This window comes from Chrysemys picta, chromosome 24 (assembly GCF_011386835.1).
Source record: "Chrysemys picta bellii isolate R12L10 chromosome 24, ASM1138683v2, whole genome shotgun sequence".
Lineage (NCBI taxonomy): Eukaryota > Metazoa > Chordata > Testudines > Emydidae > Chrysemys > Chrysemys picta.
In genome coordinates this window covers 8,249,447-8,273,275 of record NC_088814.1, presented here as the reverse complement: position 1 = coordinate 8,273,275, position 23,829 = coordinate 8,249,447, and the positions used below count along the sequence as shown (strand labels likewise).

Below are 23,829 nucleotides of genomic sequence, written 5' to 3'. Positions count from 1 at the left end.
AGATAGTGAAATTAATTACCCATACCTTATTGTGATTGCTAATTGAACTCCACATTGCTGCATTTTGAGATTTTTTTTGTTGTTTTGTAGTCTACAGACTGGATCTGAATTAATTTTTTGCTAATTGTGGTTTTAGACTTACTTCTAGACCAGCACTCGGGCTACATTTTACACTGTAAAACAGGACTAAATGGAACCTGACCCTTAAACTCAAACCAGTGTCTTGAAATTCTCATAGAAGGTGTGGAAAATTAGAGGGGAAAGAGGTCGCTTCTGTGGGTCAGTGGAATAATGCAAAAATCGTTGATGCTGCAAACCTGGTATCAAAGGCCGCAAGTGAAATTTAGTTTGGTCTGATTAATTCACCTGTGGACCATTTTGTTCCCTTTCTGAAAAAGTCTACCCAATCTAACATGGTTGGGGGCCTCTGCTGGAGTGGACCTTGTGGGTGGGTGGGGTGTCTTGGTAAGAATTGAGGCGCATTAGCAGAGCTGAGTGAAAGATTAATATCTAACTTAGTGTGCAATCTAGCCAAGTGTGAAGTGTCCCCTAAGATTTTGGGGGCAGCCTATCCAGTAGTATAGTTTCAAAATAAATAAATTAAACAAAATTGCATTTCTTACTACATTATAAGAACCTGTTCTAAGCTGAAACTAAGTGTGAAAGAGACTTGTAAGAGCAGACTGTTCAAAAGAGCTGGTTGAAATGTTTTTTGGAAATTTGAAATTTCCAAGTTATTTAGACATTAAGCAGAGCTGGTTTAAAAAAAAAAAACCTGCTAAAATGTTCAGAGTATCGAAGATGTAAAGGACTATAAATACTAATTGTTCAAAGTATCTCTGCTCAGAACTGTGTTTCCAAGAATTCAAGTTTTAACCTCACAATAGATATTGCGAAGGTTGAGGCTTCCTATGCATTTTGCTGTTGAAATCTAATTCTTTATTTAAAGTTTCTGATTTTTCTTTATGGCTGTAGCTTTGACTGAAGAAACCTTTGTGTCCTGAATCTGCAGCCAAACTGAAATGGAAACCTCAGATGTGTCAGCTACCCACTCTCATGTGTTTCTTGATGGGTGTTATCTTTGAAGCCTACTTTACAGCCATCTAAATGCCAACATGGTTATCCACATCACTTCAGGACTGCCCTACTACATACATCTGAATGGCACAGTGTGGCTGCATGTATTTGGCATGCCCTGACTCTTCCATTTATTGGTATGGATGCTGCGTCTGAAATTGCTGCCAGAAAACATGCAGCAGCATAGGCAGTTAGGCAGTTAGCCAACAAACTGCCACTGCTGGGACATATGACTTTGAGGACACTGTATGGGTGGGGACATAGGATAGGTGACATGTTCCCAATATTTAGGCTCTGGTGGTAGTTTGCAAAGCATTGTCCTACTCAGCAGATAGCAGCAGTTTGCAACGTAGGCACTTTGCATTTAGCTAGTGTTATATCACAGTGGAATGGCTTTTCGCCCTGAAAATGCGAGGGAGCTCTGAAGATTTTTTTCAAACTGCACTATCCCCCTCTTCCAAGGCATGAACATTGTCTATGGGTTTGAATTACCTACCCCATATTCTAAACTTAAAGATAGTCTCTTCAGCCAAGTAAGTAAACATTAAAGCCTCTGTCAGCTCACAGTGAATAGCTATGGTCTCCTTTGAACCCGAATACTTGGGGGTTCCTTCTTTCTTCTTTTACAGTGAATTTTGTGCTATTGAAAGATGTCCGCCTGACAGCCGTGGAGACTGAAGTTCTCTGTCCAAAGGGTAGATATAGTACAGGCAATAGCAGTGCAAGATTTCTCTCCTCAGCCATGCCCAGACACACATTCTCCTCTCACTACCAGTGTGTCTTGTTCTTGTACCAAAATGCAACTTTGCTTGTGGTGGTGTGGGAAACAATTCAGTCTGATGATTCAGTTATTGACCTCTGCTGAGCCTTACCTTCAAGAAGGCTGGTTTGTAATGATGACTTCTGTTCCACTTTATTACTATTAATGTTCACCCTGGCAGACACCCCATACCTCGTTTCTCACCTGAAATGTTTGCCTTCTCTTTAGGGTATGTGTACACTGGAGCAGGGAGTTTGCCTCCCAACCCAGGTAGAAAAGTAGCAGTGTGGACACTGGCTCAGGCTAGCCACTCAGGCTTAGACCCAGGGGGTCAGGTGGGCTTGTTGACTAGCCCATGCAGCAGTGTCCACACTTCCATTCTTATTTAGCAGGCCAACACAAGCTCAACCGGCAAGTTTGTCTACCTTGCATTGACTGGGAAGCAAGGTCCCAGCTGCAGTGTAGATGTATGGTAAGGTCGGATCATGTACATCTTACACTCCTTGGTGAGCACGTACTTGAATGAGCAGTTCCATTAAGGAAAGCACTCGGGTTCAAACTGCACCCCTTGCTCCCACTAACATTCCAGTCTGGTTACTGTGAGGGGGCACTTCTCATAGATTCATACATTCTAGGGCCAGAAGGGACCTTTGTGATCATCTTGTCTGACTTCCTGTATAACATAGACTATAGAACTTCCCTAAAGTAATTCCTAAAGTGTATCTTTTAGAACAACATCCAGTTTTGATTTAAAAATAGTGATGGAGACTCCACCATGACCCTTGGTAAATTGTTACAGTAGTTAATTACCTCCACTGTTAGAAATTTACACCTTATTTCTCGTCTGTATTTGTCGAGCTTCAACTTCCAGTCATTGGAGCATGTTATGCATTTCTCTGCTAGATTAAAGAACCCATTATTAAATATTTGTTCCCCATGTAGATACTTACAGATTGTAGTCAAGTCACTCCATAACCTTCTTTTTAAAAAGCTTACATAGATTGAGCTCTTTGATTAGAAAACATGCCTTATAGTGGTAAACTACTTTACTCAGTCTCATGGAGCTTCTGTGAACCCTCTTGAGTGTATCAACATCCTTCTTGAATTGTGGGCACCAGAGCTAGACATAGTATTTCAGCAGCAGCGGCCGCTGCATCAATACCAAATATACAGGTTAAAATAGCCTCTCTACTTCTACTTGAGTTTCCACTGTTTATGCATCCCAGGATCACATTAGCCCTCTAGGCCACAGCGTCATCCTGTGGGCTCGTGGAACTGATTATCCATGAGCTTTCACATAGGGTTCCCCATCATGTAAGTATGGCCTATGTTCTTTGTTCTTAGATGTATACATTTACATTTAGCCATATTAAAAAGCATATTGTTTACTTGCACCCACCAGGATGGCTGAGCAAGAGCACCTTGTACAGCTTTTAATCTAGGGCAAGAACTTTCAAAAGTGGGAACCTAAAGTTAGATGCCCTAAATTTAATATACCAGCATCTAAAGAAGTGTCTTGGTTTTAAGAAACTTTGAGGACCCAGAAGCTCCCATTGACTTCAATGACCTTTCTTAATCATAGAAATTTAGAAATGGGAAAAGACCTGTTAGGACCTAGTGGTCATTCTCCCCGTCCTACTCTTCAATAAAATGCATTATAGGGAGTTAGTAGAGATGAGGTCAGTATACACAGATAAATAATATACAGGGTTGGCAAATAGATAGCTCAGTGGTTCAACCATTGGCCTGTTAAACCCAGGGTTGTGGGTTCAATCCTTGAGGGGGCCACTTAGGGATCTGGGGCAAAAATCAGCACTTGGTCCTGCTAGTGAAGGCAGGGGGCTGGACTCGAAGACCTTTCAAGGTCCCTTCCAGTTCTAGGAGATAGGATATCTCTATTTAAAAAAAAAAAAACACACACACTTCAATCTGCCCCATGTTTCCCAAATCAAAGGGGAGATGCATATGAAAAATAAGGTTCATTATTTAAAAAAATAGACACACATCATTGGTACCTATGGTGGTTTTTTTCTGAAGATTCTGCAACCTGGTCGTGGGGGTTACTCCTTTCTTGGACAGTGGTGGTATCACAGTGTCTGTCTTTCGATCTTGTATGTTTGAGTCCCACATTCTAACTAACAGTCTTGCACTTCAAAAGTTGTGCCTCTATTTGTTGGAAAACTTTCTACTAGGTTTACTGCTCTTAGCTCTCCCCCACCCTCCTTTCCACTGACACATTCATGTCTATAGATTTTTTGGTCCTCTGCTCCTCCTATACTGGGCGTTTCCATAGAGTTTGTATATTATGCCAGTCCACCGTGCCTCTTCCAGGACAGAAAACTCTGACCAAAATTCATCTCTGCTTTTGTCACCCAGGTTACTAGCCCAGCAAATATTCCAGTTACTCTAATGTAGCTTCTCTGATCCACTTCTCCTAATTGATCTAGTGCCAGGAAGCCTTTCTGCTTACCTCACTATGGAGTGTAATTGCTAATTTCTTAATTTATGTCTTCTGATCTTCTGTTTTTAACATTATTTGTCCCCAATTAGGTGACAAAAACAGGCTCCCATCACCAGCACCTCCTAAATGTTCTGTTTCTGCCATGTGTTGTGTTTTTTTTTTTTTTTCCCTTCCAGCCTCCGGCAAAACTGAATACAGCACTATTCACACAAAAGCTTCTGTTTTTTCCATGTAATCCCATTCCCATCTCCTCCCTCCTCCCCCTGCCCTTACCACCGTTCTCTCTGTACTTCTTTATACTGCTGCCTTGACTAGCAGGTTTAGTAAGAATGCTGTTACACCTTTCTGTCACGACTCTTACACCCCATTTTCTGGGGAGTCAGAAGCATTTACTATATTTGCAATATGTTAGCTTTAACAATGGTTTGGGCTGGGAAATGAAAGCTTCCTTGGAACAGTGCCAGAAAAGCATGCCTACCCCTTTCCCTAGACTAAATGACCTTCACTGTTATCATGGTGTATTTTATCCTTTGTCTAGGACTTTTTAGAGTAAGGAGGTGATCAGAGGCTGCTGGGTGACTTACAGTGGTGGAGTGGGATTTTGTGTGTGTGTGTACAGTATCTTAAACTCTCGTTCTTCCGATAGTTCTGGGTACAAAGGTGGGTGGAGTGAAAAGGACCCTCATGGGACTGAGATGCATGTCAAAAGTTAAACAATTATATAATGCACAGGTTAAGAAAAGAATCTGTACATCTGGGTATAGTGCTTAGGAAAGCCCTTCTTTATCCTAAAGAATCTGGTGCTCCCATTGCTTTGAACAAAGTTTGGGGGTGGAGGGAGAAGGAATATAATCTTAAAGCTAGACTCTGACACCAAGCTGAGACTGAAAGCTCTTGCTAACTGTTAAAGGGACCCTTTGCAAAATAATAGCCTTCACTAACCCTAATCTGAAATAACATAACTAGCCCTTTCCTCCACCACCACTATCCTAGCCCTTTGCGAGGCAGATTTCTTGCTGCTGCTTCTACGTTACCTTATGGAGTAATTTTGTTTTTCTTGGGCTTTGTACTACACAGATTAGTATTGGAATATTTCATTGAGCCTTACTGAAAATGACCGCCCTGTGCTTCAAGCTAAAACTCTGTTCTCATTTTTACTTCAGCACTGAAGCGACACAAGCAGATCGAAGGCAAGGAAATCAGGGCAGTTTCATGATTGAGTGGGCATAAGATGCAGGCCCGCACATGCGTGCGGCTTTCTACCTCCCTCTCCTTCTCCAGTGAAACATCCTTGAACATGTGTACTTGGTACTAAACAGTTCGAATGTTCATCTCTCCCCTCAGGAGCAGAAGGTTTGGAGGCACTGGTGCCATTATTGAAGAATTCACATCAGCAACCCTGTGTTTACAGTTAACATGTCATAAAATTGATCTATAAATCCCCCACCCCAACCATGTACTTCCATAGGGTTGCCACTTGAAGTAATTAATACTTAGCTTCTCATTCATCGGAAATCCTTCCAGGTTTCTGCCTGCACTTCCACAGTGTTTTTCTAGTAGCTCATTTTCTCCTCCTGAGATTCTACATTGGAGTGATTTAACCAGAAAGCTGCATATAGAAAGGAGCAGCAAGCAGAGACAGTGGCATCTTGTAGATTTGCTCTGTAGTTCAAAGGCTGGCCATAAATTCCTCCTGACAGAATCTAAACACATTCACGACACTGACGATTCAGAGTTGCCTTTGTGGATTTCAATTTAAATGCCATATTCCTGAATATTCAAATATTTGGTTGAAACGCCTTCTCCTTCCCTCCAAAGTCCTTAGTTAATATATTTTTGGGTGGGAGAAAGAGGCTGAGAGGGTCGTTCAGTATTTCAGAATGAAACTTACACAGTCCTGCAGGAAACCTGCTGTAGTGCATCTGTTTTATTTTAAGACCCATAATACACTGTCAATACCCGCAGAGTTCAAAATGTTTGAGCGCTGACCTCTATCTTACGTGTGCTTCATGAAAAATGAGGAAGAAACTTGGATGTTCATCCTCTTTAGCATTTGTTCCTTAAAAGGATGGTGGAGTTTTACAACTGTTTCTTTCTTTTCTTCCTACTAGTTGCCTGGTACAGTGGAGTGACTGATCATATTTATTTATCACTTCAGTAACTTGGTTACTTTAAAATATTTTTCATTTAAAAAAGAAAGACGTTCCTCCTGTTACCACCACTGTAGCATTAAGCAGTTCCCCCCACCCTCTTAAAAGGGGCCTTAGTGCTGGATCAAAAACCTCTGCTTTCTGGATCCTTCCTGCTCTAGCCGTTTTGGACAGGTCAGGGGCCTGGAGCTGTATTGTTTCTGTTGTGACAAGTTCCGACAGCTGCTGTTTTTCTGGGGAAGTCTTTATTACTGATTGCAAATCCTAATGGCAGACTTGGGAGTATTTAATTCTGTCTTCCTTTCATGTGATTATCTGCACATTGGGACCTAGTACTTCCAGTGGAAAGGGGAAGGAGATGGAGAAAAATACAGTAAAAGCTTTGCTATTCGACATGTTTGGGGATATGGGGGGGCGGGGGGGTGCTGGTAAGTTTAAAAGAAATTCTGGTTAAGTAAGAGGGAGGGAGTTCGGGTGTTGGAGGGGGCTTAGGGCTGGGGCGTGGGGCGCCGGCTCTGGGCAGCGCTCACCTTGGGTGGCTCTTGGTAAGCGGCGACACGTCCCTACTGCTCCTGGTTGGAGGAGCACGCAGAGCCGCCTAGCATGCCTCTGCTTAGGAGCAGTAGGGACATGTCGCTGCTTGTGGGGAGCTGCCCGAGGTGAGTGTTGCTTGGATCCGGCATCCTGCGCCCAAGCACCCTCCCAGAGTCCTTGTCCCGCACCCCCTCCCGCACTCCAAACCCCTCGTGTCTGTTCCTCCTCCTAGGTGCAGCAGGGACATGCCACTTCTGGGGAGCCAAGAGGAGCCAGGTAGGGAGCCTGCTGGCCCCGCACCAACCGGGCTATAAACCAGACTTTCAATGAAGATCAGAAATGCCGGTTTATAGAGCCTTTTGGTTGGTGAAGTGCCGGATAACACAGCTTTTACTGTATAAGAAATTTTATTCTTTGAGTGGATGGCTCCAGAGGTTGATGAGTCTTTTACTCCTGGATCACTAGTTTCAATGCAGTTTGGATTGGTAGCAATCAGAAGTTACTTATTACAAACTAGCTATTCTGGGACCTATATGAAATTAGTTGGTGGTCCATCTGAAGCCCTGTTGGGCAGCTGTCCACCTGACAGTGCCCACTGAAGACTGCTTGGCCCCCTTATTGGGGAAACGGGGCAAAAAGGACAAGGATTGAAAGGGCCAGGGAAACTGAACCTCCCTTCAGGATTGAAGCAGGTTAGTGATGTTTGCAAGTTTTGTAACATCAGTATTCTGTAGTGTAGTCATGCCCAGGTATGAAGGTTATTGTTGAACTTGCTCAGGACAAATTAAGGGCTGCATAGGGTAAGTGATTCTGTACCTATTAGAGGGGTAGGCAGAGGGCTTCAGCATCCTGGGAGCTCAGTTTCGTCTCTTCTGCCATCTGTAAACTAACTTTTTTGTTTTAAAAGAGAGTCCAGGGAAGTACCGTTCTACAGCAGCACCACATTAATACTCCTGTGTGTTCGGAGCTGCCATCCTGGCACTGGCAATATTAACATGGCTTCTTTATCAAGGAATATTGATTTATTGTGGAGTATTAAAATGTGCACGCCTCAGCAGAAGGGCCTCACCAATTGTTATGCTCCAGGAATGCTGCTGCTCAGGAATGTGAATAAATTCACCCCTTTAACAATAGCCATGATTTGCATATTCTCCATTCACTGTTCTCCAGGAACTGTGCCAGCGAAGTTCTACAGTATCAAAGTGGGAGGACATGCACCAAACAGTTTTGTTTGCACACATACAAAAGACTCTGCTATTGAACAAGGATAACGGCTTTTCACAACTGTTTATTTTGTGCTGCAGTTGTATCTTTTCTCTGGTGTGCAGTTATTGGTAATTAAAGGATTTATTTGTCTCCTTCTTGCATCTCCTCTCCCTATCCTATTTGCTGCTTCAACTGTATCACTGCAGGAAAGTCAGATTTGTAGCAATCTCTATATAGTCTCAAATTCTTTCCAGGCTGTCAAGTGTGAGGTGGCGACTTTATATTGCTGGCGCCTGGAGGAGACTGAGGCAGCTAGGGAGCTGGTTGCTGACATATATACCTCCTTGAAACTCTTCGGTTGGTTAGTCAATCAGTTCTTAGCCATGGATGTCAAAAACTACTTAATCTGTCAGTGATTAAGTGTGTCAAAGCAGCTTTTGTTTTTAGTGAGCTTCTGAGTGGGGAAACTGGTTTTGTACAAGCGTGTGTTGGAGGTTTGGCCTGTCTCCCTTGCCAAAAATCTGTGTGCATGCACATGTTCATTTGGGGTGCAGTGCCAGTTGGTAGCAACCAGGCACAGAGATGTGCATACTGTCTTGCAGCTTGTAAAGCACTTTGGGGTTCTTCAGAATGAATTGCACTAGAGCCAAAACTATCATAGCTAGTGTTGCAATTGTTATGCAGGTAGTTAAGGTTGCAAAAACAATTTCCATTATAATGCCCATATTCATACACCCAAGCCCATTATTCGCTATTTTTGACAATACCAAAAAAAGATTTTGTGTGTCTCACTGTGAAGTTTGAAACTTGGACTGGGCACATGGCCACCAAGGACCACCAGCTTTGCATGAGCTAGGGGTAAAAATAAAAGTGTGATCGAAAAATTCCTCGAGCACAGTTTTGATATAAGATTTTTAGCATTTCAGTGAAGTTTTGCTATCTATTTTTCCTACCTGGCTTCTGCAGGGACGTAGGTTGCTGATTTGTGGCTGCTGCAAGTACAGTTTGCCTGAGAGAAGTTGTAAAGTTCTCATTGAGAGAGACTACGCAAAATACTCCATTTAAAATTTTGCTTTAATGTCAGGACAAGGAAAAAATTAGAAACAAAAGTGTTCCATCATTTTAGTCTTCGAAAAATATTTTTGAAAATGTCACACTCGGCTTTCATTTTTTTTTTTCCCCATTGCAAATATATGGGCGTAACAATGTTAATGGACATGCTGCTGCCTTGTTTAGACCAATCCTGGAGAAATCTGTCTCCAGCAAAACTGTAATAGCAACACAGACCTGGATCTTGCAAGTTCCTGTGCACAGCAGGATTCTGCTATTCAGTGGAACACCGTTTTCAGTGGGGTTCTGCAGAGGTCTGCCCATGTGTGTTTGTAGGCTCATGGTTGAAGAGGTGAAGCCGATGACCTGTCCTTTAGTGAGATGAGAATTCCAGAGCTTAATTGAGGTGATTGAAATGTTGGCATTGAGTACAGGACACTCGACATTTTTTAAGGTTTAGTGTTTCATCTTTATGTATTGTAAAGAACTACAATTACATTCACAAGGTCAGGAAATGCATGTCTTAAGGCTTCCACAGCAGGATTAATTTAGGCCTTGGCTACACTTGCGGATTCACAGTGCCGCCGCGTCAGCGCTGTGAAGTGCGAGTGTAGTCGCGCCGTCAGCGCTGTGAGAGCTCTCTCGCAGCACTGCAAGTACGCCACCTCTCCAAGCGGAATAGCGTGCAGCGCTGCGAGAGAGCGTGCAGCGCTGCAGGCGCTGATTACACTGGCACTTTACAGCGCTGCACTTGCTGCGCTCGGGGGGGGTGTGTGTGTGTTTTCAGTGTAGCCAAGGCCTTAATGGATTTCACACACAGTGTATTCCATTTCCATTCCTGGATTTGATCTGTAGTATCATGCAGTATATTACTGTTTATCTATCTTGTAATGGTTTGGTCAGTAAAACACACATGCTGGGAGTTTGGTGCCTGAAATCACATTGGGTACAAACCCAAACCTGAGAGAAGGTCTAAAGCTGCCAAGAGAGGGGGCGGGAGAGAGAGAAGAGCAGTCAATATAAGCTCGGTATCTGTTGCCAGACAAATGCTCTGGACCTGGGGGCTGTTGCATTCCTTCTGACCAACTTATTGTCAAGTGAATGTGGATGAGTCTTGACCCAACAGAAAGCGGTGAAGGAACCAGTGTAGTAAGGCTATAAAGATTGTCAGATTGGAACCTGTTACAGTGTAACTGGCATGCTGCAGTACTAAGAGCTGGTACAAATCAGGCCCGGGTGAAGTTTACTTCTCACCTGACCTAATGCAAGGGCAGGATTTTTACTGACAAGGGCCTCCTGAACAGCTTGAAAACGTAAATAACCCTGACAGCCAGTAACGTGGCAGTAGAGCAAAATCAGAGTTGAGTGAGGCTACGTTGTAAGCTTATGGGGTCAGGGGACTAGAGCTGTATTTGTGCGCATGTGTTCAGATATAGAGAAAAATCCAGTTGAGGCAGGATACAAATACTTACAAGCACCCAAAATAATGTGTGTAAGTGAAGGAAGAGAAAAGGTCAGTAGAAACGCAGCAAATAAGGAGAGAAGGAAGGACAAAGATAAGTCAGCAGTACAAATGACCAAAACCTCTCCAACCCATATTCACATTGTATAGTAATGTCCTGCTTAAAGGGTGGTATGTAAATGGGAAAAACTAGTTTTGTCCAGGAGCTTGGGCATATGACTGGAAGCCTGAAGTGTTGGTTCCTGTTGCTCCATATGTTTGTGTGGTTCGTTTTCTCTCTCTCTCTCTCTCTCTCTCTCTCTGTCACCATAGAATCTCCCATTAATGGAGGAAACTGAGCTGTGGCAGGCACTGAAGCCCATAAGTGCTGTATATACCCCTCTTATTTTACCAAAGATCTACACTGATGTATTGAATTGGTTCTGATTTGGCCCTTGTTGGGCTCTTGCTCTTTCTCTAGCTGAAGAATGAGGAGTATGCTGTCACCATGTTTTCCTCCAGACCAATTCAGATGGGACATCATGTTCTGAGGAGGGAGAGGGCGGTGTCGAACAGCTGATGGAAGAAATTGCTGTGCCATGGCATCGCCCAAACAACTGTCTGAGGGCTGTTGCTGCAGATTTGCTTCTGTGCTCTGATAGGCAGGACAGGCACGCAGCAGCAGGGGAGACAGGGCCTGCCAAATTGTCTACGCTAGGAAGTTAATTTGGATTATAGTAGGGTGTTAAGTTTTAAAGCAGAATAGCCATTCCTGATGCTCCTATCCTAGAATAGGAGTGCCGTAATCCTTTTTGGAAGTGGATTAAGTTAGTTTAAAATAAGGCCGTCTGACTTCCTGTGGATGATTTTATTTTGGAATAAATTAGGAATAGTTAATCAGGAATAACTTCCAATGTAGACAAGCTTTGATCATTCCCACACTGCTCTCCCTCTGCCACCTTGTTGCTTGTGCCCTATTTGTATGTGTGAATGGGAGATGTGTGTTTGTTACAGAAGTCATTCTGTGGCTTTGCTGTAGATGGAGGAAGAAATGTATACATTCCTCATATACAAAAAGGTAGGGAGTTAGCCAGAGCCTTCCCTGTAAGACTGTATTTGGGATCCAGAATTTGAACATTGCAGTTAGATGCAAGAGCTGAGTCATGCCCAAATAGTGTCTGCTTTCATTGGCAACAAGGTGTCAGGTGGCACCTTAAAGACTAACAGATTTATTTGGGCATAAGCTTTCATGGGTAAAAATCTCACTTCTTCAGATGCTTTCATTGGGTAGCTTCTGGACATGCTATAATCATTTGTACATGTTCCCTCCCAGCTTTCCCTGTCTGTAGGCACAGGAGTCCCTTGACAAGAGGTAAGTTACATATGAACAAGTTAGGGAACAGTGTGATGATACTACATGCAGACGCTCTGACCTTCCTTTGTAGCCACAGTGGTGTATTGAAAAGAGAGGCGGGGCTTTGTGGTAGGTCTGAGTTAGGCCTGGCCTACTTAGTAATTAGATCGACCTAGCTATGTAGCTCATGTCTTTGAAAAATGTTGCTGTAGCTAGATCAACCTAACCCCCCTGTAGACATACCTAGGTCGACAGAAGCATTCTTCCGTTGACCTAACTACCTCCTCTTGGAGAGGTGAATTAACTGCATAGATGGAAAAACTCCTATTATCGACGTAGGAAGTGTCTGTGCTATAGTGGCACAGATGCAGCACTGTTGTTGTGCTGCTGTAATGTAAACATAAGCTAAGACTGTACTTACAAGCTCCTGTGAGCAGGGAGTGTCTTCTGTTTGTATGATGATGAATACTGGCAGTGTGCTCAATAAATAAGTATCTTAATTGTGGTTCTTTGCATTTTGAATACAGGCAGTTCTCCCACTTCCTAGCTTTCATGAAAGCTGATCTCTGTTAATCTACAGATGCCCTTTTCCCTCCTATGCAATCCCCACAGAAAACTGATGCAAGTAAAGACAAGCAGTAGAATGACTCAGCATCTCTCTCTGACACACAGGAATGAGTTGCACAGATGCCTACCATGGAGCGGCGTTTTTTGTTTTTGAATCTTGCAGTACTTAAGGTTGAAGGTTTGTTAACTTACGGAACATGAGTTTGAAACGTTATTAATTGCTTTAGTACAGGAGCTAATGTGCATGGTGTCATAGTTTTGAAGAGAAGAGTGGCAGTTAGTGTGTTTTATTCTTGACTTTACACATTGGCTTCCTTTTATGTAGCACTTGCAGATCCTAAGCCTGTTTCAGAATGTATATGGAAGAATTGCTTGCCCACCAATTAAACATCGCCTCTAGGGTAAAGCATCACTGCTAGCAAAGAACAGGATGTGAAAAAAAGTCCCATATTCAGAGGGTGGGTGGTATTTCCCTGTATGTATGTGTGTGTATGTATTAAAACTGTGTGGAAATCAACAACAACGTTGTCTTGTTCTGTGCCCACTTGCTGAGGATTTTAGGGTTTGTTGGAGGCTTAAAGGCAGAACCTTCCTCTAACTTAGTGTATATTTTTTAAAACTGAAAATGTTCTGGGAAGGAAAAAAACAATCTAGTGTGATTTGTTTTGGTTCTTCTGAGGGTACCTTATCAAATGGTCTTTACAAAAGTGGTAATGTTTACCTAGATAAGCCCAGTGTCCAGATGTGTAGATGCTAGGATTGCACGCATTAAAAATTCCTATGATAAATTCAAGGTCTGAGTCCCCCTATTTCTAGCCTATTGTTCCTTCCTTCCCCATGATCAAATAGAGTTCCTGGACACTAGTTTCCAATATATTTTGGCACACAACTAATAAAATAGCCAAGAAAAAATTGTTCTGTGACCCACCAAAATCCTATGCGATTGTAATGGCAAAGGATTGTGGGATTTAAATATCACAGGATGATGGACTTTTGAGTCACATTATTGGTTGCAGATCAAAAAAGGTGTATATGGGTATGTGTGTGGAGTTCAGGAGTCCTCCCTTGCCTTTGCACTGCTATCAGTTTTGAGGATTGGGAAGAGTTGCTCCGAGGAGCTATGGAGTTCTTGAAGCCCCACTTACCCATTCTTGGAGCCAGCTCCTGTGGGAGGGAGAAGCTGCCCTAGGATTCGGTAATAAGGCGCAGAGCAGGGGCAAGGGCATTGGCTACAGCAGCAAAAGGGTAGGGGCAGGGAGCAAGCTGTTTTAACTAGGTCTTAGAAACTGAAGGATTTTGTTGCTCCCAGCTGGGGTGGCATGACTCACCCCACAGGTGATCCGGTGTGAATTCAGTGGTATGGATTACCAAATGTATAGGCTTGCAGCAGCTTACCCCTTAGCTGAATGTATGTAGTCATTGGTGCAAGTGAATTGTTGACTGGAGACCAGTTCCTTTCTAGTTCAAGTGTCTGGATTTTTGATTATACTCTGCTTTATTTGCTGCAGGCCAGGTGGATGCAACCTGCCAGAATTCCCTAACTGGGAGTTAAATGTCTCTGTGTTGGCTGATCTGGCCTAGGTCAAATCTCCTCTTTAACATGAAGGAGGATTTTAGAAGACTACAGGTGGCCAGAGTGCAGTGGACCAATTTGATCTGAGAAGAGGCTATTCTCTTCAAGACTAATTATTGTATGGTGGAGCCAGTAGTTCCTGTTGGAGGGCTTCTCGCTATTAAAAATGAGGGCATTTGTGAACGGCTTTATTTTAATGCCAGTTACGCATGGCCTTTGGGGTCTTGGCAGGCTGCCAATGTTGCCCGCCATTGGGTAAAGTTTGGGTGCCCTTTCTTAGCAGTGCTAACCAACTGAAATGCATTAGGCTCTATGTGCATGAACTTCCTTTCAGCATTGGGCTATTCAGTAGGGAACAGTGGAAATAGCTCTTCACTTCTTTCTGAATATTACAATGTATGAACTGAGCTTCAGGTTTGAACTAAATTTAAGTTTTCAGAAAAACACCCTTGTTGGTGCAGATCAATATTAAGCACAGACTAGGAATAGAAGAGTTCTTCAGAACCTGATGTTTCCATCCAGAGGGGGTGTGGGGTGGGTGTTCAGCTGAACAAATGGTTCGTTTCTGCCTGTGAAGAAGCTGATCTCATTAGCAAATCATACCATCTGAGTATTTGTGGGGTCTTTCCCTAGAGTTGTCATGCCTGCTTGTTTTACAATGCTCACTCTCTCCACCCATGGGGACCCAGTTTTGAGCTGATTCTTCAAAACCCACTGAAAGAGAGGGTGAAAGGCTCAAGGGACTATTTATATTAGAGCGTAGGTAGAAGAGGCAGTCTTTAGGAATATGGAAGGACAGGAGCAAGCTGGAAAATATCAGTTGAGCTGGATTCAGATCCTTTTCTCTATATTATCGCATCTAAAGGTCTTTAGGAGTCTTTAAAAACTAACATTTGCACAGTGCTTTGAGGCTGTAAAGGGACATGGAGAAGTGATTATATTTCAGTCACAGGAACTTGAACAGAGCTCTTCATTGTGGTGTCTGAGAGTGAACTATAACTGGCTTTAGAAGAAGCAGCCACCCAATCCATAAATCCGTGGACCCCTCTAACAATCCAGTTAAGCTCCTCAGTGCTAAAGCCCTGAAAAAGCATAATGCATGTTTCTGTTCCCAGTAACCTGCTGTAGGTTCCTGGAAGTACTGAAGTTTTCTAAAATCTTTACCTCTGACCCAAGAATATCTTTACCTCTGTCCCTCCTTGTCCTCTTGAATTCAGCAGCCTCCTTCTGCACTCAACAGGAGTGCTTCTTGCTATCATTTTGAAACTCCTTGATCCCCAACCCCGCTATACTTCCTCATTCCCATATGTTACAGACTGGTTAAAAGTTGGTAGTTTGTGCTTGTGGTAACGGAGTTTAGTGTGAACAGCATCAGGGTTTTATCTGTCTAATATTGGCGTTCCTGAAAGTCTGCTGTCTTTTCTTTGCAAATTTGGCTAGTTGCAGATCTGTTACAGGTTTGAGCCTCTCTTGAATCTCCAGTGAGGCAATGAGATGGATTTCAGTTTTTCTAAACAGTGAGTGCATCCGCCCTACTGAATTTAGTTTTTGAGTGATCTATCCTGGAGTTACTTCCCTGGTGTGAGCCTCTCACAAGGGAGAGTTGCCACACTACAAAGTAATACTTGAGTGCTGTGGGCAGAGAGTGGTTAATCTAATGCCATACTGGCACTCTTCTTGCTTGTGTGGTGTCAAGACTTTTGGGGGCACAGTAACCACGCCACTCTATTAATGCTTTCTCAGTGTATTGTGCAAAATTTTGTCTTTTCTTTCTGGAGATCCTGGGCAGAAAAGACACAAGCCCTGTAACTTAATAAGTAAACTAATTCCAGCTTGGCCCATTCCAGACTTCTGTCTGCTGCCTTCTTTCCAACTGGTGGCAAGGCATGGATCCAGCTTGGATCAATGACTTGTATCAAATGTTGTCACTAATGCATCTCTCATTTTTGCAAGAGGAGGCAGAAACAGGACACGAGAAAGCAGTGGTGGACATGTTGGCAGTGGCTTGGTGGCATGACAAAGCAGTGGCATGCTTGCTTAGGGAGAATGTGCATGCTTCATGTGAAGCTGGAGGAGAAGAGACAGCTGATGCAATTTTTAATGGCTGATAACTCTCCTTATGCTGACTGGTTCTGGAACAGGACCAAAAATGGAGTAGCAAGACTCTGTTGTCATGCAGGCATAAGTGGGTTCAGTTCGTGTACGAGAGGTGCCACTTTCCTGAATCTGTGCGAAGAGCTCACTCCAGCCCTTCAGTGCTAGGACATGCAAATGAGAAGGGACATACCATACCAGAAGCAGATTGCCACTGCCAAATGAAGCTGTCTGCCACAGATTTTACAGGTCTGTGCTTAACCAGTTTGGTATTGGTAAATTAGTTGTTGGTTCTGTAGTAAAAGATGTTTGCCAGGCAATTGTTGCTTTGCTTCTTCATGGGTGGTGAAGAAGGGCAATGTCTCTGAAATATTTGCGGGCTTTTTTGAATGAGCTTCCTGACTTTGGTAGGGTCATCCATGGCACATGTACCAGGCATCTGGCAGAAAAACCTCTATGCCATGCAAATCTTTTAGTCGTCTGTAGCTGAGCAGACTAATGATTTGGCAGGGACTAGTGATCTCCTGTGTGGGGGGAGTTTGCTTTGCCTGGAAACCTTCTTGACTTGACCGTTTGGCATTTCTGTTGAAGTAAAAATTCTTCTGCATCATTCCATACAAGAGTGGGCCAAAATTCAAACCTGCAGAAACAGGATGCTAAGGTAGTGAGTGTTTCCATGCAGCAACATAGAATCACCATGGAGATCTCTTTACAAACCCCCATCCTGCAACCAAACACTGGAGCTTTAAAATACACATTCTAGTAGAGTTCTGCACGTGATGCTTACGCGAATGGTCTTTTACAAATTTACCTGCCTTGATCACTCTGATGCTAGTGCCAGTGTCAGAAATGCAGATAGCTATGCATGTTGCAACTGTGCTTGTGGTACCCTTAAGCATACCTTGCAACTGCAAGAATAGTCTTGTAATATTCTGCTTTTTATGCATGCAATTCTGTTTGCAGCAATAAATCACTGCATGATTGAAGTCCTGTCTGGTTGGAATCCATCTTGAACTGCACATCACGTGTGGGAGGAGGTGGGGATGTGGAAGGGGTGTCGGGGAAAATGGAGAAACTTTTCTGCCCTCTACTGAAGCTAAAACTGCCACTACAGCAAAACCACCAGCCCCCTCAATTTCATAATATCCCTCGTAACCTGTTAATGCCCAGTCTCTACCTCTGTTAACTTATGCCCCCTGTATAATGTGTAATATCCATAACAAACACATTACGATTCTCTGTGAATCTTACCAGGCTGAGGTGCTGGTTCAGGTGCTTCTGTCTCATCCATCAGAGGACAACAGGTGGAGGTCAGGCTGGCTGGGTGTAGAAGCATTGGACTCCATTCCTCTTCTTCCAGATCTGCATCTTCTGGCTCTGTGTGCGCCCCACAGTCCACTTGACCCACAACCCTGCCCAGAGCCCTTGAACTGTCCAGTATGAAATCTGGGTTTGTGCTTGGAATGCTGCTGATGACTCAGTCTGTCTCTGTAGTACAGACACATGCTCAGGGAATCACCATACTGGAAGTTATGGTCCTTGGCCTTGAGCGTCTATTTTATTTATCTTCTCCCAGCACGAAAGCCCCACTTGTTCGATTCCTTGCTTGACGGTCTTATTTTAAAGCTTGGCATTTTGGATCTTGATGATGATGTGGCCCCTGCAAGTTTCTAACCAGAGATCCAGCAATATGGTAGTTATAGCTTCTAGTAAGCTGGCCACACACTGAAACTATATCTTCTTGGGTGCCATTATCAAAATCCAAAATTCTGTACCAGATGTTGTATGACTGCGTTGCTGGTATTGGAAGTTGCTTGCGAACGTGGGGGACGAATATCAAGCAGACCAGGCCATGTCGTGGTAGGTGACTGACTTCTGATCAGGAAGCACGGAATAGTTAGATGGCAAGAAAAGACCCCTGGATGTTGGGCCTAGGAGAATGCTGGGAAAACAATGGAGGATCAGTAGTTACGTTTTGGCACTAACTTGCACCCACACTACATAGAGGTTGTGCCAGCAGCTGATGAGGTAAGCTCATTCTAGGTGTGCCCTATATCTCTGGTCATATCACTACACTCGTCCCTCTCTCTCCATATAAATGGGTACGGGGACAGGGGCTAAGTTAAAAGGAATGTTTGAGCTATAGCTCATATTGTCTTTCTAGTAAAGACAAGCGCATTGTGGATTCTCTTTTCTTCATTGCAGCATAGCATATTCTCTTCTTGATTGGGTGTGTGTGTGTGTGTGTGTGTGTGTGTGTGTGTGTGTTTGAGCGCGTACACACACAGGCTGCTTGCCATGCGTTCATATATCTGCATGTAGCAGGCTTCTCTTTGGTGTATGCCTTTTATTCCGCTGACGACATGCCTCAGACCCCTCTCTTTTTGAAGTGCTTGGACTGCTACCTGTAACAGCTGATGCAGAGTCTTGCTCAAGCGTGCCAGAGTCAGACACAAAGTTCGGGCTTAGGCTTCTTCTAGAGCCTAAATGTTCCTTCTCACTTATTAATATCACTGTTTTACATTTTTCTCAAACATTGCAACTCTCCCCCAGGATGCGAATTGTAAGCCTGACTCAGAGAATTGTGAAACAACTTCTCTCGTTTTCAGGACAATGTTTTTAAAAACAACAGCTGGGAAGTCTGTCCTGTTACTTTGCAGCTGCATAGCATGTGCCTGTAGGGGGCCTAAGGGTAGGTCCTGAGACCTCCAGGTTCAGCAAAAATTTGTTCTGACAAGACTCTGATAGGGATGTTACTTCCTTAGAAGCTCATTGGCATAGGCTCAGGGGGGGCCATGTGCTCCATACTCCCGCTCAATGGAAAGCCACAGGATGGCTTCTGTTTAGTGAAGCTTTGGTTTTCGACCTTGTGGATTTGCCCTGGTCTCATTGAGGGAGCAATGGTACGAGGTTGTAATTAAAAAATGGTGTTTGTCCCTGTGATCGAAGTTTACCAGCCTAGTCCAGACTCTTCACACACAAGAATGCTTATGCCTGTTTCAATGTAAGCAACTGTCTGCAGTTGACAGTCTGAGAAACATGAGCCTCTGGCTCCTTGGGCCACAAACTGTGTCTCCCTTATAATCGCTATGTTGGACTTTTACATATCAAAACCCTTTGGAATATGAAGTGAGTTCCAAGCTCAGGATATACGAAAGAATAAAATGATGGTTCCCAAAGGACTGCCTCTGCACCAGTCAGTGGTCTGGGGAGACTAGGGTGATTCCGTTCTTTATAAGCTTAGGAAAGGAAAAGATGGGAATTCTTCCCCTGCCTCTATTCTAGTCCCAGAAGAAACAAAATGGATGTATCTTTCTGAAATCTTTTTCAGAGCATATTTCTAGTCAGGCTCTCCAGTATTGTTTGGTGTAATTGTGCAGGGAGGAGGAAGCTATTCTGGTAATGGAGCTCTGGTTTCCTTCAAAGCTGCATGTATAAACTCTTAATTTTGTGGGAAGAGGAGGCGGTGAACAGTCAGAAATGGAGGGATCTCTTCCTTACTAGTACTTCATGCATCAAATTTCTTTGTCCTGTCTTGGAAATTGGAGAGCAGTCCTGTTTATCCATGAAGTCTCTTTGAAATATTTTAGGGTAAAACTGGGATTTTCACTTCTTACATCTCTGCCGTGGGTAATCTGAGTTAAGTATGTGTTAAGGCTCTGTTCTCTTGTTCCTTCTCTCAATTTGAACAAATTCTTTAGAGGACCCTGGAAGGGCTTTCAATAGATAATTTTCTCACCAGATAAGTTTAGGGTGTACTCTGTGCACATAACATAAGCAAGGACAAAGTATTTTGAGGGACCTGTAACACATGCTTGTGATTGGGGGTGTCTTGATATCAGACACAGTTGTGCTTTGGGTGGAGTAGACGGTTTCAGTTGCTTGTCCAAATGAAGGTTGTGCTCTGGGCTGGATTCTATCATTGTTACTCCAAAATATCACAGAAGTAAAAATGTTAGTGTTGAGTTGCTGTGTGAGGAACAGTTTTAATAAAGTGAAAATGCCATTGTTTCGAGAGGGAAGGAATGAATTTGCTTTGAAGAATCTGCTTCCAGTGAGTTGTCACAGTCAGACCCAGATAATGGTTGATTTTCACATACAGAAATATGGGTAATATTTAACTATTAACTAGTCTTAAAACATCGCTTTTCTCCTCCCTCCCCAATGTTTTTTTTATTAGTCATAAAAGACTAACACCATTTATACAAGCTAGACATAGCACAAGTTGCTGTTATGTAATTCCCTGCTCCTCCCTAGGCCAGAGGTGAGCAAACTACAGCCTGCAGGACCCTCGTGCCTGGCCCCTGAGCTCCTGGCACGGGAGGCTAGGCACCAGCCCCTTCCCTGCTTTTCCCCCTCCCCCGCAGCCTCAGCTCACTCCGCCGCTGGCGCAATGCTCTGGGCGGCGGGGCTGTGAGCTCTTGCCGGGCAGCGCAGCTGCAGAGCCCTGGCCTGACCCGGTGTTCTGCGCTGTGCGGTGGCTTGGCTGGCTCCAGCCGGGTGGCTGCCTGTCCTGGTGCTCCAGGCAGTGCGGTAAGGGGGCAGGGAGCAGGGCGGTTGGATAGAGGGCAGGGGAGTTTGGGGTGGTGGTCAGGGCGAAATTTCCGAAATCCAATGTGGCCCTCAGGCCAAAAAGTTTGCCCACCCCTGTCCTAGACTCTGAGAGTGCCCCTGAATCCTGACCAGAAACAGCCACTATGTTCCAGTCCTCATGACTGAGTGTTGCTAAGGGGCCAAAAGTGAGGAATGTAGCAAGAAAAGCATCTAGCAAGGTGTATGTTTAAAATAAGAAAACCCCCCCTGCCCCAAAACTAAGTTAGCACTTTCTTCCAGCTCCTGTGTGTGTAAATTACACCATAAGAGACTCCTTTTATACTTCCTTATTGGCTCTAGGGAAATCTTGCTTGCCCCATCTTGCACATCACCTCTGAGTGTGGCCCTTAACTTGTAAATGGTTACTATCTGTTTCTTGCTAGGATTGTAGCCTTCAGCTTCTCACCTAAGGAAAGCACGGAGGGTACAGAATAAGTTAGATAATGTTATTGGGGGAAGGGAGGGAAGAGCCAGCTATCTGTGTTTCCTCTAATTTTTCCCACACGTGTGGAATGAATGTTCTTATGTGCACCAATATGGAGGTGATGTGTAACACAACACCTCCATATTCATGTACAAAACAAAATTAATGTGGCGAGGGTGGGGCCAAGGGCTTTGGAGTGTGGGAGGGGGCTCAGGGTTGGCGTGCAGGGGTGTGTGTGAAGTCTCTGGTTTGGGGCCGGGGATGAAGGGTTTGGGGTACAGGCTGCCCTGGGGCTATGGCGGGGAGAGAGGACTCCCCCAGCCCTCTCTCCCCGCCGCAGCATCTGGGCTGGGGGGCAGAGGTGCCTCTCCCTGCTGCGTCAGCTCTGGGGCTGGGGCCACAGGATAGACACTTCTCCCTGGCTGCGGCAGGTCTGGGGCTGGGCTGCGGCCAGCAGGGAGAGGCACCTCTCCTTGCCATAGCCTGAGTGGCGCTTAATAGGCTGCCGTGCAGCGTAGAGGGAACATTTCTAGTCAAAGGGATAGCTGGCTCTTTGAGATCAGAACATGAGTGACTTCCAAATGTTATTTCCAGGCACTCTTCTATGCTTCCAATTCAAATGGATTTGATTGGCTATGTCATTTTTGGCTTGATGAGTTCTGAAGGGGCACCACAGCCACTGCTGCCTATAAAGATACTTCTATTGGAAGTAACAACATACCAGCAGTTCTTAAAAAAGAAAAGAAAAATGAAATGGTGAGCGTGTACAATAGGTTGAGTGGAAGCATGCCAAGATGCTGTGCCCCAGGTCTGAAGCGAAGATCACTTCACACCCATAAAAACCTGAAGATCTTCAGCATTGCGCACACCATTCTATGAATTGCCGGATAGGTTTATAGACTTTCTGGAGGCTGCAGCATTTACTCTGGGTGAGCTCTGCTCCTTAATCAATTTCATAAAAGAATAGCTAAATTTTTTTCTTTATCTAGTGACTTATATTTAAAGCTAATGGTATAACAACTCAGAAAATGAATATCCTCACTTTCATCCGGTTTTAAAAGCTCTGAAGAATTGGAGCTGGTTGGTGCTTGATGGCAAATCTCTGCAAAAAACAAACAAAAAAACCCCAATATGCATGTTGTCAGTCCGTGTGTGTCTCTTGCGCTCTCTCTCTTCCCCCCTCCCCTCCTGTTCTGAATCCCCTCACCTCTACTGAGAGTAGAGTTTCCTTTAGTTCAATCAGTTAACCCTACAACTCTCAAATACTGAGGTTTCTAGATAATTTTCTTGTTGGAATTAATTTCTTGCAGAAAGATCATTTTTTTCATTTGTTTATGAACTTGGGTTATTATCCTATATTTTGGTTTCCAATGTTTCCATTCTGAACTTCCTGTGTTATATGGCCCATGTCATCCTTTGCGATTTGTCCTAATTTTTGCCAGAGTGCTGTTTTGTTCTGCATTAGCTGTTTTAGCACATTTGTAGTTTAGGAGGCATGTTCTTTCTGGTTTTACATACAAGCTTCATTATTTAGACATTTATAATGAAGACGTGACTGTGGCAAGTTGAACTTAAATCCTACTGTAGCACTGGTTGCTGCAGTGAACTGAAAGTTTGTGGGGGTGGCCTTTAACTTGAGTTCATATTTTCAAAGTTGACTTCTGTGAAATTGTGGGTGGGTGCTTGGCATTTCTGAAAACCAGGATGCTTGGCACCTCTGAAAACCAGGATGCTTACTCAAGTGCCAAAATTCTCCATATTTAGAATGGAATGGAGCAGTTTGTACATCTCTGTGCTGTTTCATGTTTTCCTGAATTTGCAGGCAACATGATTGAAATCTTAGGTAAACAGATATATTTTTAAATTTAAATATATATCTGGAATAGATGGTAGAGCAAAGCAAAGCAGCCTAAAATGAAATTAGTAAAATGAGTGTTAAAAATCCTATGTGGGTGCTCTTAATTTGATTTAAGCCTGGTTTGATAAGGAATCAAGATAAAGCACTAGCTTAACTGAGGCCTTGTATACATACAATTGTACCCCACTAAGTAAACCAGTACAATTTTTAAAGCAGTATAACACTCCTAGTGTAGATTCAGTTATACCAGTATACGAGCTTCAATCTTCAATGGATACTCTATTCATTTCACCTTCCTCCCCATCCTTCTTCAGGGACTCTTCGCATGTGAGACTATTCAGATAGGAAATAGAAGGTGACCTATGCCTGGGAGTCATAGAACCCATTCTGGTACATCGCTGAGGCAAAGGCTTTTATTCCTGGTATTTCCTGATCCCCAAGAAAAAAGCAGGTCCCATACAACACCTCAAGCACTGAACAAATACATGAAGGCACAAAATTTCAAGACAGTCACACTTTCAGTGATTATACCATCTCTAGAACAGGGAGATTGGCTCTTGGCCCTCAACCTCCAGGACACCTATTTCCACATATCAATTCAGCCATCCCATAGATGACTCCTCAGATTTACCCTAGGGGTCAGGACCATTACCAATACAGAGTACTTCCTTTTGGCCTTTCATCAGT

The 23,829-nt window shown here is 43.7% G+C and overlaps 1 protein-coding gene across 18 annotated transcripts in view; it reads left to right on the top strand.

The window, feature by feature from the left end:
• KANSL1 (KAT8 regulatory NSL complex subunit 1) overlaps positions 1-23,829 on the top strand; it is a 174,000-nt gene that overhangs the window by 89,015 nt on the left and 61,156 nt on the right. For 4 of the 18 annotated variants that reach the window (XM_065577382.1, XM_065577381.1, XM_065577380.1 and 1 more), the window contains one exon: positions 976-1,214. The exons of the other annotated variants lie outside the window; for them this stretch is intronic. In XM_065577382.1, coding sequence (XP_065433454.1) covers positions 1,162-1,214 — 53 coding nt within the window. In that variant the 5' untranslated portion in view covers positions 976-1,161. The remainder of the gene's footprint in view (positions 1-975; positions 1,215-23,829) is intronic. 18 annotated transcript variants of the gene reach the window in all.